General features: G+C 38.2%; 1 protein-coding gene and 1 non-coding gene across 3 annotated transcripts in view; one reads left to right on the top strand and one right to left on the bottom strand.

Annotated features, from left to right (window-relative positions):
• Pafah1b1 (platelet activating factor acetylhydrolase 1b regulatory subunit 1) overlaps nt 1-15,678 on the top strand; it is a 64,754-nt gene that overhangs the window by 26,580 nt on the left and 22,496 nt on the right. For both annotated transcript variants that reach the window (XM_028866714.2, XM_028866715.2), the window contains exon 2: nt 4,661-4,877. In XM_028866714.2, coding sequence (XP_028722547.1) covers nt 4,846-4,877 — 32 coding nt within the window. In that variant the 5' untranslated portion in view covers nt 4,661-4,845. The remainder of the gene's footprint in view (nt 1-4,660; nt 4,878-15,678) is intronic.
• LOC114691629 lies at nt 7,264-7,370 on the bottom strand. Its single transcript, XR_003734239.1, has one exon. It is a non-coding gene; the product is annotated as a U6 spliceosomal RNA (small nuclear RNA).

Below are 15,678 nucleotides of genomic sequence, written 5' to 3'. Positions count from 1 at the left end.
ACCATGTCTGGCTGGTTCTTGAAATATTACATGCTTTCTTTCCTGATATGTCTTTGATCCCTATTTTCCTAATGCTTTTTAGTAAATTTTACCTGATTTGTAGCATATTAAAGAAAAATGAAGCTGGATAGTGGTGGCACATGCATTTAATCCCAGCACTTAGGAGGCAGAGGCAGGTGGATCTCTGTGAGTTCAAGGCCAGCCTGGTCCACAAAGCAAGTTCCAGGACAGCCAGGACTGTTACACAGATAACCCTGTCTTGAAAAACCAAAAACAAACAGACAAACAAAAAAACAAAAAAGAAAAAAAATGAGCTGGGCATGATGGTTCAAGTCTTTAATTCCAGCATTTGGGAGGCTGAGAGAGGTAGGCAGATCTTTGAGTTTGAGGCCAGCTTGATCTACAGTGAGTTTCAGGATGGTCAGAGCTATTTAGTGGGACCTTGTTTGAGGGAGGGGAGGGGAGGAGGGAGAAAAGAGGGGAAAAAAAAAAACAGTTTCCTGTTTTGATTAAATATTTAAACTTTAAAAATATTTTTAAAAATTTATTTACTTTTTTATGTACATTAATGTTTGCCTGCATGTATATCTGTATAAGGTTATTGGATCCCTTGGAGCAGACAATTGTGAGCTGCCATGTGGGTTTTTGGAATTGAACCTGGGTCCTCTGGAAGAACAGCTCTTAACCTTTGTGTCATCTCTCCAGCTCTAATTTTTAAACTTTTTATGTGAAGATCACCAAGCCATTCCTGAGTTGTACCTTGTTTTATATTCAAAACTTTGTTACATTCATTTTAGAATAGAAATCTATAAATTTATATCCAATTTCTTTAAGTTTTTACTTTATTATAATCTCCTTCAATATTATAATATTTTGGTTTAATTAAGAAGTAATGTAATGTAGAAGCCTGATGTGATGGCACACGCCATCATATCAGCGTTAATCTCAGTGCTCAGGAGGCAGAGACAGTTGGATCTCTGATCAAGGTCAGCCTGGTCTACAGACCAAGTTCTAGGACAGCCAGGGCTGCACAGAGGGGCGGGGGTGGGGGAGAAACCCTGTCTTGAAAAACAAACAGACAAACAAAAAAGAAATAATATAAGGGCTGGAGAAGTGGTTTAAGAGTTAAGAGCATCCCAGAGGACATGAGTTTAATTCCCAGCATCCATATGGTGGCCCATAACCATAAGTACCTCCAATTCTAGGGGATCTAATGTCCTCTTCTGGCTTTCATGGACCCAAAGCATGAACATGGTTCATAAACATACACGCAGGCAGGAATACTCATACATAAAATAATAAAAAGAAAAAATACTATCCTTTTTGATTATCTAAAGAAATGATAGGAGGACCATTCTCACATATAAATTAGTTTCCTATCTTTTTTCTGTTGAATGCTGATTACCTGTAGTCTGGAAACTTCCGTGTAATTTTTTTTTTTTTTTTTAAACATCAGTGTGCCATTAGTGTAACAGAGGAAGTAGTTTGTTGTGTTTTTTTTTTTGTTTGTTCTAGTTTTGGTTTTTCAAAACACAGTTTCTCTGTGTATCCCTGGCTGTCCTGGAACTTGCTTGGTAGAACAAATTTAGTTTTGAACTCAGAGATCTACCTGCCTCTGTCTCCTGAATGCTGGGATTATAGGCATGTGCCACCAAGCTACTTTTTACTTTTCTTACTCAAATTGAAGTATTGATTCATGACATAATAGATTATGACATAATAGTTTTGTTTGTATTTTAAACGAAATTGGAATGTGTTCTTCAGATTTTTTAGTATTTGTTTGGAAAAGGGATCTCATATCTTAGATAGGCCTTGAACTGAACTGTTAGCTACAGATGACCTTGAACATCCTCTTGCTTCTACCCATCTAATGCTGGAATTACAGGTTTGCAATGTTGGGGATAGAACCCAGGGCTTTGTGCCCCTGGGAAAGCTCTCCACCAACTGTGCTACATCTGTCCCAAGTGTATGAAGGTAATTGGATAAAATGTCAGATTTAGGAATACACCTGTACAGGTATTGGTAATACATATTAATTTGTTCTGTGTTTTGGAATTATACTCTAAAGCTTGATCATTTGTAAGGCAAACTATTTTTATTGCACCCAAATCTCACTCCCTTTCTTTCCTCTTCCTTGTATCACTTTTTCATGTATTTGTTTGTGGTGGTAAGAACTTAAATTGTGTCTATGCGTGTACTTGCTAAGAAAGTCATCTACCACTGAGCTACATCCCCAGCCCCAACTTATACTTTTAAAAAACTTTATATGGAAAATAGCTATAAGCAAAACTAAGAGAATAAGGAGTTTTGTAATTCTTTAATAATCAGCTGTCTAATCAGTATTCAGATTTCTCTAATTTCTTGTGTCGTTATTTTATAGTTTTTTTGGATTTAGATCTCAACATGGTTCATAAATTGCAGCTGGTGAATGTCACTTGTCTTATTGATTTGTTTGTTTTTTCAAGACAGGATTTCTCTATGTGACAGTCCTAGCTGTCTTGGAACTCGATTGTAGACCAGGTTGGCCTTGAACTCACAATGATCTGCTCATTTGTTTTCTAAGGCTTCTCACAGCTTAGATTTTGCTGCTTGTGTTCTCATGTGTTCCTCTGCCCTCCTCTTACAGCAAATTGATAATTGGAGTCAGAGAGACTTAATCAGACTGATTTATGGTAACAATATTTCACTATTCTTTCACTACACTAATACAAAATACACTTACATAGGTATTATTGTATATCCTGTCCTTTTTTTTTTTTTTCTATCAGCATTTAAGCATCTCATCTGGAAGCAGAAAACAAATGCTTATATTTCTCTGTAAAAGTATTGTTTTAGAGGCAGGCGGATCTCTGTGAGTTCGAGGCCAGCCTGGGCTACAGAGTGAGTTCCAGGAAAGGCGCAAAGCTACACAGAGAAACCCTGTCTCGAAAAACCAAAAAAAAGTTTTGTTCTATGGTATCATCTTTACTCCATCTCCTTGCCCATTTAAACATTGTTTTCTAGCCAGGCATGGTGATTCATTCCTGTAATCCAGTACCTGGTAGGCTGAGGCAGGAGAATTGCCTTGAATTCCAGGCCAGCCTGGGCTATTATGATATTATGTTTCATCATCATCATCATCATCATCATCATCATAGTCATAATAATTTGTTTAACGATTGATAATGTTTCTGGCATGTTAAGCCATTTTTCCATCTAGCATTCCACCAAAACCATTCTCATCAAGTTTATCAGTGAACTGCATATTGAATGCAGCCAGCCTATCCTTTCATATTTGGTAACTTTGGATACTATAAATTGCCTCTCCTCAAAAATACTTCTTTGACTTCTGTGATATACCTTTACTTTTACTGCCCTAATTGCTTTAATTAAATTGATTGATTGGAGCTAAGAACTTGCAGGGATTGAATCTCTCCACCATGTGGCTCCCAGGTATTTAGGTTGTCAGGCTTGGCAGCAAAGTGTCTTTACCACTGAGCTATCTATCTCATTATTGTATATTTCCTTTAAGTCCATTCACTGTTCGGTAATTTTTTTCTGAAAAACATGTTTGTGATTCCTCTTGACCCTAGACTGAATTGTAAAGACCTGAGCTTGTTTTATGCTCCATCCTCTGTAGGAGGATTACTGAGTTTGAGGCCAGTCAGAGCTACATGGTGAATCCCTGACTTAAAAAAAAATAACAATAGTAATAATTTCACTTTTAGGCAGAATTGGAGTTTTCTAGAGTAGCTATATATTAATAATTGAAATTAAATAGGTAGGCGGGCGGCGGCTGTGGCGGCGCACGCCTTTAACCCCAGTATTTGGAAGGCAGAGACAGGTGGATCTCTGTGAGTTCGAGGCCAGCCTGGTCTACAGAGTGAGTTCCAGGAAAGGCGCAAAGCTACACAGAAAAACCCTGTGTCCAAAAAGAGAGAGAGAGAGAGAGAGAGAGAGAGAGAGAGAGAGAGAGAAAGAAAGAAAGAAAGAAAGAAAAGAAATTTGTAAATAAGTTAAATTTGAAAACAGTTCTGTGTTGCTGAGTGTGGTGGTGAATGCCTATAGACCTAGCACTACAAGCTGAGGCAGTAGGATTGCCAAGAGTCTTAGCCAGGGCTACCTAGTTAGACCCTGTCTCAAAAACAGCAACAAAAGTACTGTTTTGCCACACATAGAGGATTTCTCTATATGGCCTTGTCTATCCTGAAATTGTGCTGTAGACCAGGATGACCTCAAACCCATAGAGCTATGACAGTCTCTGCCTCCCGAGTGCTGTGATTAAAGATGTTTGCCACCACAGACTGGATGCTTGTTTTTATTTATATATTCATCATCATAAAGTATTTTGAATAAATATATTTTCTCCTTTGTTAAAAAAAAGTAGTTTTGCACCTACATAAAATGTGGCTGGGTTTAGGGAGTACATACATGGGTCTGAAATTATAATATACTTGTGGGGTCATAAGGATGCTTGGTCTACATAGTATAGTTTTTTTTTTTTTGAGATAGGAATTTATTTTGGCATTGACTGATTTTTTTTTTTCTTCTTTAAACTATAGGTTGACTGTCATATAACATGCATATTAATATAATTACGTCATGTTCTATAATTAATAATTTAGAAATAATACAAATTTTAAATGAGAGAAATAATTTTCTTTTTTTCTTTTCTCTTTAGGTGGAATGAACCTTACTTGTTGACTACTTCCTGGTTGCTGATTGGATTCATTTGAGAAAGAATCATTTTCTCCTCTGTGGAAGCCACTTAGTGGCATATTTAATTCAAATCCAGGGATCACAAAACTTTTGATTTTTCTGGAGGGACATACCACTATATCAAATAAGCTTGACATTACAGCCAAAATGGTGCTGTCCCAGAGACAACGAGATGAACTGTAAGTTTCTCTGTTTTTTGCTATTTAGAAACCTCTTAGCCAGCGGTGGTGGCTCATGCCTTTAATCCCAGCACTTGGGAGGCAGACGCAGGTGGATCTCTGTGAGTTCGAGGCCAGCCTAGTCTACAGAGGTAGTTCTAGGACAACTAGGGCTATTACACAGAGAAACCTTGTCTCAAAAAATACCCCCCCCCCAAAAAAAAAAGATAAAAAGAAATTCTATTCTTAGAATAATAATCTAGGCATGATTGATGGTACATGGAGTAGAGGGAAGATCATTCTCTGCTACTTTGGAAGTTCAAGGCAAGCCTTAGGCTAGCTGACACCTTGTCACAAAAGGGATAGAGTTGAGAGAAAGTGTTAAAATGCCGTCTTGGGAAGTCTATTCTTCCAAGTCTATTTTTACCAGTGTGGCTATATTAGTATTGACAGTTTGTCTTGGCTTCAAAATTGGGCCTTCTTTTAGCATGGAATTAATTCTTTGTCATGTTTGAGTTTAAAGCAAAAAGAATAAGATTAGTTGGTAAGTTTTATTCTTTTAAAAAAATATCTTAAACATAAATATCCTGGGACTGGAGAGATGGCTTAGTGGTTAAAAGAACTGGCTGCTCTTACAGAAGACCATGGGTTCAATCCCCAGAACCCACATGGCAGCTCACCACTGTAATGCCAGTTCCAAGGGATCTGAAACCTTCACCCAGACATGAATGCAGGCAAAACACCAATGTACATAAAATGAAAATAAATAAATCATTTAAAAAAAAGTTAATTATGCTAGGCATAGTGGTGTAGGTGCATTCAAGAGACAGACAGATGTGTCTCTGAATTTGAGGCCGACATGGTCTACAGAGTGAGTTCCAGGACAGCCAGAGCTACACAGTGAGACACTGTTTTATAAAAACAACAAAAAGAAATTTTATTTAATTTTATGTGATTATATGTTGTATGCATGTGTACGTATTTTTGTGTGCATGTGTGTGTGTTGTGCATACTTCTGTTCATGTGGCATGTGGGGTGGAAGCCACTGTTACTCTGTAGTTTTCTTTTTTGAGGTAGTATCTATGTCTGAATGAGCTTGCTGTCTTGGCAAGGCTGTCTGACTGGAATCCCCAGCACTGGGGTTATAATAAACAGGTACCACCAAACCTAGCTCTTTACATAATTTCCGGGGATCTGAATTCAGGTCCTCATATTTGAATGGCAAGCAATTTACCCACTGAGCTATCTCCCTAGCTTCCCTAATTTTTGTTTTATCTGGGATTCATGTTATAAGAAAGAAACTCCTATTTATCATTGTCTCGTTATTAATTTTGTAATTAACTTCCTCATGAGGTGGCTAGTGCATTTAAGCAGATGCATTAGTGAGGGTATAAAATTCCATATTTTGTAATATTTTACAGCATTTCATTTTTGTAGTTGAATACCAAGGAGACAATTTAGTTTTAGTTTATTTTTAGGATTCCTATGACTTTTTTTTCCCCCTGAGAAGAGGACCAACATTGTAGCTTACCCTGGCTTGGAACTTTCTGGGTTGGACCATGCTGGCCTTGAAGTTACTGTAATCTTCTTGCTTTAGCCTCCTGAGAGCTGAGCTTATAGGCATGGCACTGTGCCCAGACTTTTTTTGATCTTTAGAATGTTTCTTTGGAAGTAATTTTGAATCTATGAACAAGAATAATACTTCCTTACAGTTTTTCCCCCCCTATATTTATTGGTGTTTCGAGGCAAGATTTCTCTGTGTAACAGCTTTGGTTATCTCCTGGAATTCACTCTGTAGACCGGGCTGGCCTCAAACTCACAGAGATTCATTCACCTGCCTATGCCTCCTGAATACTAGGATTAAAGGGGTATATCACGCCCCTGGACTCTTCTTGATAAGCTATTGATTGTTGGAGGAGGAAGTGTCATTTTCTTTAATGATACAGCCACTGGGAGACTTGCAGTTGGACTTTTCTTTCCTGCTTGCCAGTTCCCAAATAACAGTCATGGAGACTTAATTATAAATTCTCAGCTGATAGCTCAGGCTTGTTACTAGCTCTTACATTTTAAATTAACCCATATTATCTACCCTGTGCTATATGGTGAGACCTTCTTTTAACATGGCACGTTCATCTTGCTTCTCTCTGCGTCTGCTCTCGACTTCTGAGACTGTGCCCTTCTTCCCAGCATTCTCCCTGCCCCCAAATCCTGCCTAGATGTTTACTAATCAGCTTTTTTTTTGTTTGTTTGTTTTGTTTTTTTTTTTTTTTTTTTTTTTTTGTTTTTTCGAGACAGGGTTTCTCTGTGTAGCTTTGCGCCTTTCCTGGAGCTCACTTGGTAGCCCAGGGATTAAAGGCGTGCGCCACCACCGCCTGGCGACTAATCAGCTTTTTTATTTTTTATTTTTTAAAATATGGAACGCTTCACAAATTTGTTTGTCATCCTTGCTCGGGGGCCATGCTAATTTTCTCTGTATGGTTCCAATTTTAGTATATGTGCTGCTAAAGCTAGCACTAATCAGCTTTTTATTAACAATAAGAGCAACACATTTTCACAGTATACAGAAGGATTATTCCACAACATTTCCCCTTTTTTCTCTAAATAAAAAAGGAATGTTTTAATTTAACATAGTAAAATTATATACAACAAAAACAGTTATCAAGTAAGAATTACAGTTACAATATCCAGTCCATTTGTGTTTGGCAAATTTAGAGAAAATATTCTATCATTTATCTTTGTGAGTCTAAAGTTTTATACCTAATTTACCTTTTTATCATAAATAAGGAAAACTTTAAGTCTAATTATTCAGTCTTTTAACTCCATTGAAGACCCCAGAAGGGTGTAATGTCAACTAACTACAGGGACATCTTGCTGCTTGGACAATCACCCAAATGTAACATTGGGGCATCCAACTTTGGCCTACAAGCTTAGTATATCTAACAGATATTTCTGAGAAGCAGGGAATTTTGAAGGACCATCTTACTTTGTCTTGGCAAAGTTTGGCAGTCGCCATTCCTTTGCCCAAATGACCAGCTTTTGCCATAAAGCAAGCAAACTCCATATGGAGGTTCTTCGATGCCCATCATCTTCTTTTGAAGTAAATTAGTATTGCCAGGAGCAGACGTGTCACTGTCAAGAAAAGCTTTAGGTTATTAAACATATTGAATGCCATATTCTGTAGGTCTTTGGAGTGTTTGAAGACCATCTATCTTTCTAAATATCTGCTTAACCTTGAAAACATACCTAATGTGACTATAAGCTTGATTATTATAGATGACTAACTACTAACCTATATTTTTTAATTATACATTTTTAATTGAGTTACACAATACCTCAAACAAGAGTGGAAAGATACATATAGTATAGCAAAAATAACTAAATATGTATCAATAAACAAAAATCCATACCAATATAAAGTTTTTTGAGATTAATAGTTTTTGGATTAAAGTAGATTCAAGAATCTACTCTTTTATGTAATCATTTCATATTCACCTTTTTCCCTTTAGAAAGAAATCTTTGAATTTAACTCTTTTGTTTAGCTTTTTTTTCTGACTATGACCAATAACAACTTTTAACCTTAAACAATGACAAACATCCATAATCCATTGAATAACCAAAACCCATCCATATCCAATCTCTTGGGAATGTGGGCATCGTTCTCTAGTCTACTTCCTGTTGTCTGTGGGTGCTGGTATCTTTGGGGGGAACCTTGAAAAAAATCAGGATAACTGTCAAGTCGTAGCTGGAGTAGTTTATGAGGCTGGGCCATCTCAGCCAGTAGCCTTGAAACTGTTTTAGGTGCAGAATTCTGAGGAGACTGTGACAGAGACATTTTGAGGTGCTGGATCACCTGGGCCATCCGTTTTCATTGGTGTCTTGTCCCCTTGTGATGAAAATGCATAAACTTTTAAAGATTACATTACATACATTTCTGTATTAATACATGTATAGACTGTACATTGTATACAAGTCATCCAAATATTATTTTTTGTTTTATGTTTGAGTAGGTAAAATATTCATCATGTGTCTTGTAATTCTTGTAGGTTTAATTTTTTATGTTTGTAGTCAGGATTTTCAGAGAGTTGTCCTCAATCAAACTTGATCATCTTTAACCTGGAATGAATCAACAGCCTCTCATTTCCAGTGGAAATAAAAGCATAAACCTCTTTCCCAAAGCATCATATCTTTTGACTTCCATTTTGAAGTCAATATATTTTTAAAATATATAGGTTGGTTTAATCTAGCAGTTTCCATAATCCAGTGTTTCTTAGCAGTTATTGCTCTTTCATTATCAGTCAAAAAATTTAATGACAGCACAGTGACATAGAGGATCTAGATTCTCTGTATTTTCCATCTTTATGTGGCTTTTTTCTTTCATATTCTCTTTTTATGGGCTTTATTTTAAAACTATATATTTTATGACTGCCTGTACCCTTTTTCTTTTCCTTTCAAAGCATATGTACATTTTTTTTTCCTAAATTTTTTTTGGGGTTTTTTGTTTGTTTGTTTGGTTTTTGGTTTTTCGAGACAAGGTTTCTCTGTGTAGTTTTGGTACCTGTCCTGGATCTCGTTCTTTAGACGAGGCTGGCCTCGAACTCACAGAGATCCGCCTGGCTCTGCCTCCCTAGTGCTGGTAGGCGTGTGCCGCTTCTGCCTGCCTTGAAACCAGTATATTTCTAAATTCTTTCTTTATTAAGCGCATTTTACGTGCCTGTGGTTTGGGGTTTTTTGCTTTATTTTTAAATTTTAATGTGTATGGCTGTTTCACCTGCATGTGTATCTGTGTGTTGTGTGTGTTATGCCCATGGAGTCAGAATGGGGTCTTAGGGCTGGAGAGATGGCTCAGCAGTTAAGAGCACTGGCTGCTCTTCAGTTCCCAGCAACCACATGGTGGCTCACAACCATCAATAATGAAATCTGGTGTTCTCTTCTGGCCTGCAGGCATACATGCAGGCAAAACACTGTATACATAATAAATAAATAAATCTTAAAAAAAAAAAAAAAAAGACAGACTCAGAATGGGGTCTTAGATTCCTTCATAGGGATGCTGGTATAATTCCTAAAAGCTGGGACAAAACTCAAATGAGGAACCTGGCGGTGGCAGCACATGACTATAATCCCTGCACTTGGAAGACAGAGGTAGGTGGATATCTGAATTCAAGGCCAGTCTGGTCTAAAGAGCTAATTCCAGGACTGCAAAGTCTACACAAAGAAACTATTTTGAGCCCCCCCCCAAAAAAAAAAAGAGGAAGGCTGGTGGCTCAGCACCCCATATTTTGATTCTCAGTGTTAAATATCACCTGCCAGTAAACTAATTTTTTAACGATTTATTATTGTGTGTATGTCTGTGCTTGTGGTATAGAGAGGAGGCCAGCTTGTGGGAGTTGGTTCTTTCTACTGTGTGGGTCCTCGAGATTGAGCTCAAGTCATCAGTCCTGACCACACATTTTCCCGCCTGTTGTCCTGTCTATTAATAGACTTTAAATAAATTGGTTATGGTGGCACTCAGGAGGCTGAGGCAAAAGGATTGTCACAAATAAAAGAAGCCAGACTAGCAAAATAGTACCAGTTCAGCCAGGGCTATGTAGCAAGACCCAATCAAGATAAGACTGCAATTATATAGGCAGAACATGTAGAGCTATTTCAAATACATTTGTAAAATAATTGAATTAAATGCATTGTAAGTTATAATTGCTTTTCTTATATATGTATATATATAATGTAAACTTGGATTTTTCTTTTTTTTTCACACTTTTGTATTTACTATTTTTTACTACATAATTTTTTGCCTTCATGTGTGTCTGTATACTACATTTATGCATGGTGTGTCCTTGGAGGCCAGAAGAGAGCTTTGGATCTGTTGGAACTGGAGTTGTGGATGGTTGTAATCTACCTTGTGGTTGCTGGGAATGGAACCCAGGTCCTCTGGAAGAGCAGCTAGTGATCTTAACCACTGAGCCATCTCTCCAGCCCCATTTTTTAGTTTTTTGAGACCACGTTTCGCTATGTATTCAAGATTAGCCGTGAACTATCCGTATTCCTGCCTCTGCTACCTAACTTTGAGGCTTTTGCTTTTTTCATAAAAGCAGAAAGACAATTACAAAAACCATTTGATGCTTTTGTAAATGTAATTCCACAGTTCTAAGAATGTTTTATTTTAAATTTATCCTGAGTCAGAAATTTTGTTTGTGTTGACTTTTATTTTTCAGTTGTTTGCTCTTGGTACAATCTCTATGGAGATGTCTACATTTTCCTGTTTATTAGAGGACTTTAGTCGAGCATTGCAAATAATTGTCGTGCAGTGAAAGCTATGCTCTTTGCATCTTTCCTTAGGAGTCTTTTTTTTTTTTTTTTTTTTTTTTTTTTTTTTTTTTTTTGGTTTTTTCGAGACAGGGTTTCTCTGTGTAGCTTTGTGCCTTTCCTGGAACCCACTTGGTAGCCCAGGCTGGCCTCGAACTCACAGAGATCTGCCTGGCTCTGCCTCCCGAGTGCTGGGATTAAAGGCGTGCGCCACCACCTGCTCGGCAGGAGTCATTTTTTTTTGAGCTGGGCATGGTAGAACATGCCTTTAATTTCAGAACCCAAGGCAAGTGGATCTTTGTGAGTTCAAGGCCAGCCTTGCCTACAAAGGAAGTTCCAGGATAGCCGGGACTGTTTGTTAAACAGAGAACCCCTGTCTGAAAAAAGAAAACAAAATAAAAAGTCATCCTTCAGATGTGCCTTACTGTTATGATTACATAAATATTTCTAACTTTGTAATGTACAATTATGTTATTACATTTCTATAATATTCAAAGCCATCTGGGGTTGCTTATTTTGGCTTGTATAGAGGAAACGATGTTTTCCCTATGTTCTTATCCATATGTCCTGTCCAACAGTTACCAAGTAGTTCTTTCCTTATTATTATATAGCCCAGGCTGACCAAGAACTCCTACCTCAATTACAGGTAGACTCCACTACACCTGACTTTTATTATTATTATTATTATTTTAAAATATTTCAAAGGTCTTCTCTACAATTTGTGTTCTTCTTAACAAGCTTTAAAATTAATTTTTTCAATATAAAACCATTTTTATAATGAATGTGCTTTAACATTTTTGTTCTTTTTCTTTTTCTTTGTTTTGGTTTTTCAAGGCAGGGTTTCTCTGTGTAGCTTTGCGCCTTTCCTGGAGCTCGCTTTGGAGACCAGACTGGCCTTGAACTCACAGAGATCTGCCTGCCTCTGCCTCCCGAGTGCTGGGATTAAAGGCATGTGCTACCACCGCCCGGCCCATTTTTGGTTTTTTCAAGACAGGGTTTCTCTGTGTAGTTTTGGTGCCTGTCCTGGATCTCGCTCTGCAGACCAGGCTGGCCTCGAACTCACAGGTATCCACCTGGCTCTGCCCGCCCCACCCCCTAAGTGCTGGGATTAAAAGTGTGCACTACCACTGCCCGGCGTGCTTTAACATTTCAACAAACAGTTTTAAATGCCTTTAGTAGTTTTTATTTTATAATGAAACAAAGTGATATGAAGAAAAATTCCATATACCTTTCTCACACCATAACTCTTATTTCTTCCTCTCCTAAAATTTACTTGCCACTATTTTTCATTATGTAGCACTCTGTTGCTTTTGAGTTAGGGTCTTATTCTGTAGTTCATCCTGGCTTGGAACTCACTCTGTAAACCAGATTCACCTTGAATTCACAGAGATCTATCTGCCTCTACCTTCCAAGTGCTTGAATGAAAGGCAAGCACCACTATACCTGACCTAGCACTCGAATGATGATTAGCAACTGTTAGTAACTCCAGTTCCAGGGTATCCAACACCTTTTTCTGACATACATGCATAGACATACATGCAGGCAAAACACCCACATAAATAAAACTAAAAGTAAAAAACAAGCATAGCAAGCTAAAAACCTAGTGTTGGGGCCTCAAGAGATGGCTTAGTAGTTAAGAACACTTGTTCTGCAGAGGACAAGCACAATTCTAACTCCAGTTCTAGGAGATCCAACACCCACTTCTACCCCCCTCGGGCACCAGGCATGCACATAGTTATATTTGTTTATTTTGCATATGGATGAGTTAAGTAAGTGTGTGTGTGTGTGTGTGTGTGTGTGTGTGTGTGTGTGTGAGAGTGTGTGAAGCAAATGTGGATACATGAGCATAACTTGTAGGATCTCTTCTCTTCTCCGATGTGGGATCCAGGGATGAAGGTCATCAGGTTTGGCAGAACATCTTTACCCACTTAGCCATCTTGCCAACCCATATTTAATCTTTTTATTCTTTGAGCGAAATTTAGTTATATTTTAGTGTGTCTGTATGCACATACACACATGTAAATGTCTGAAGAAACTTAAAGAGAGCGTGTGGGATATGGGGTCCCAGGGGTAAACTTGGGTTGTAAGGCAAGCACTTTTACCCACTGAGCCATCTCATCAGCCCTTGGCTTCTATTTGTTTGTTTGTTTGGGTTTTTTTATGACAGAGTTTCTCTGTGTAGCCTTAGCTGTCCTTGGCTGTCCTGGAACTTTCTGTGTAGATCACGTTGACATCTGCCTACCTCTGCTTCCCGAGTGCTGGGATTAAAGGTGTGCACCACTACCTTCCAGCCCCTGGAAATATTTTAATTGAAATTCAGTAAAAGTCATCGTACCTTGATTATTTAAGACAACAAATCATTATAAACTGTTATGTAGTAGCAGTATTTTTCCCCTCTCTCTTTTATACTTACTAAAGGTAAAACAGTAACCCAATCTGGGCATGGTGGTACACACTTCTGAGTTGGAGGTTTGAGGCCGGTTTGATCTATGGAGAGAGTTCCCAGGATAGCCAAGGCTTGACCAGTAATGAGTCTTAAAATGTGTGTCAGTTTTAAACAGTATTGTAGATGTTTGACTACCAAGTTCATTCAGGATAAAAACTGTTCTGTCAGCCAGGTGTGGTGGCACTTGCTAAGGAAACTTAACAGGCTCAAGAAGATTCAGAAGGTGGCCAGACTGGTGGCATAAGCCTTTAATTCCAACACTCGAGAGGCAGAGGCAAGTGGATCTCTGAATCTGAGGACAGCTTGGTCTACAGCTTGAGTTTCAGACAGCCAGAGCTATGTAGATAGACCCTATCTCAGAAGCAAAACAACCAACAACAACTAGCCCTCCTCTCTGCTCTGACACAACATAGAACCTATATTTAAAAGGTACTTGTTGGGGTTGGAGAGGCTGCTGAGAGTAAGTACTAACTGCTCTTCCAGAAGTTCAATTCCCAGCACCCACATGTGGCTCACAATCATCTATAGTGGAATCTGATGTCTTCTTCTGGCATAAAGTCATACACGCAGATAGAGGACTCATACATAAAATAAATCTTTTTATGTGCATGGGTGTTTTCTTGGGACTGGAGTTACAGACAGTTGAGAGCCACCATGTGGGTGCTCAGAATCTAACCTGGTCCTCTGCAAAAGCCGCCAGTGCTCATTAGGTATCTGTGATGATAATTGAAATATAAGAATGGATCATATTTTTCTGTTAGAGTATTTAAAAGAATTTCAAGATGACATATACTTAATAAATGTTACTGCAGTTGTCAGGTGGAAGGCTGGGTTCAGTATCAGAATCTTAAAAGATTCGGGTGTAGGTGGAAGTTTCTGTCCTGCCTGCCAGTTCCCAAATAACTGACATAGAAGCTTAGTATTAATTATAAATGCTTGGCCGATAGCTCAGGCTTATTATGAACTAGCTCTTACAACTTAATTTAACCTATTTCTGTTAATCTATGTATTACCATGAGGCTCATGACTACCTGTCTTCCAGCATGTCTTGCTCCCTCTGTGTCTCCTGGTGACTCTGACTCTGCCCTTCTTTATCCCAGCATTCTTAATTTGGTTGTCCCACCTATACTTGCTGCCTGGCTACCAGCCAGTCAGCTTTTTATTAAACCAATCACAGTGTAAAGGAATATTCTACACACCCATGTCTCTGGTAATTATAGCCTGCAGTTTGTTCCATAGTGAAGTTGAAGGTCATTTGCCCTTCGTAGTATCCTTCCTGTGACTTGTGTTCATCTTAAGACTCAATAGTAGTTGAATTGTGAATTGCCTTTTTGAATTTAATATTGTATGATGACATGTAATCATGAAGGGTGATCTTATAACCCTTTGACACAGTTCTTAGGACCTATCACGGACTGGAATATAATACACAGGTCAGAAATTTGCCACACATGTGCTTCCCCCTTCCCTAAGACTCAGTGGAATGTTGTAGCATATTTAAGAAAATCTTATTAGAGGACTCACTCAGTGACTTAGTGCCTGTCACACCACGATGTTGAAAGTTTAGATTCCCTGAACCCATGGTGGAAGGAGAGAACCAATTCTCAAAAGTTGTTCTTCTGACTTTCACCCACCTGACCTGATCCTCCTCCTCCCACATCCTCAACCCACATGCACAGACAATAGTAATAAATAAAATGAAATAAGTTTATTTCCTTTCTCTGTTAATGCATGTATAGAAATTGTCTTTGAGTGAAATAGTAAACCCAGCTCTTAGGAGCTGAGACAGTATCATGTTCTGGGCTACCTTAAGCTTCATAGTGAGATCCTACTTCAAAGGAAAAAAACACACCAACTATTTTATAGACTGCATCTTATTTTGACTTCATGTTCTCAAGATTATGGAATTAGAATCAAAATTAAACGGAGCAAAAGAATTTACATCAAGTGGTTACAGGCCAACTAGGACTATGTAGTTTGACCTTGTCTCCTACCCCCACCCCCCAAAAATAAGCAGTAATCTAGAACACTATAGGTTTTGGGTAGATTATCTCTGGAATAACATATAAAACACAA

The sequence above is a fragment of the Peromyscus leucopus genome, chromosome 8b, assembly GCF_004664715.2.
Source record: "Peromyscus leucopus breed LL Stock chromosome 8b, UCI_PerLeu_2.1, whole genome shotgun sequence".
In the NCBI taxonomy this organism is placed as follows: Eukaryota; Metazoa; Chordata; class Mammalia; order Rodentia; family Cricetidae; genus Peromyscus; species Peromyscus leucopus.
This window is presented reverse-complemented; position numbering and strand designations above follow the sequence as displayed.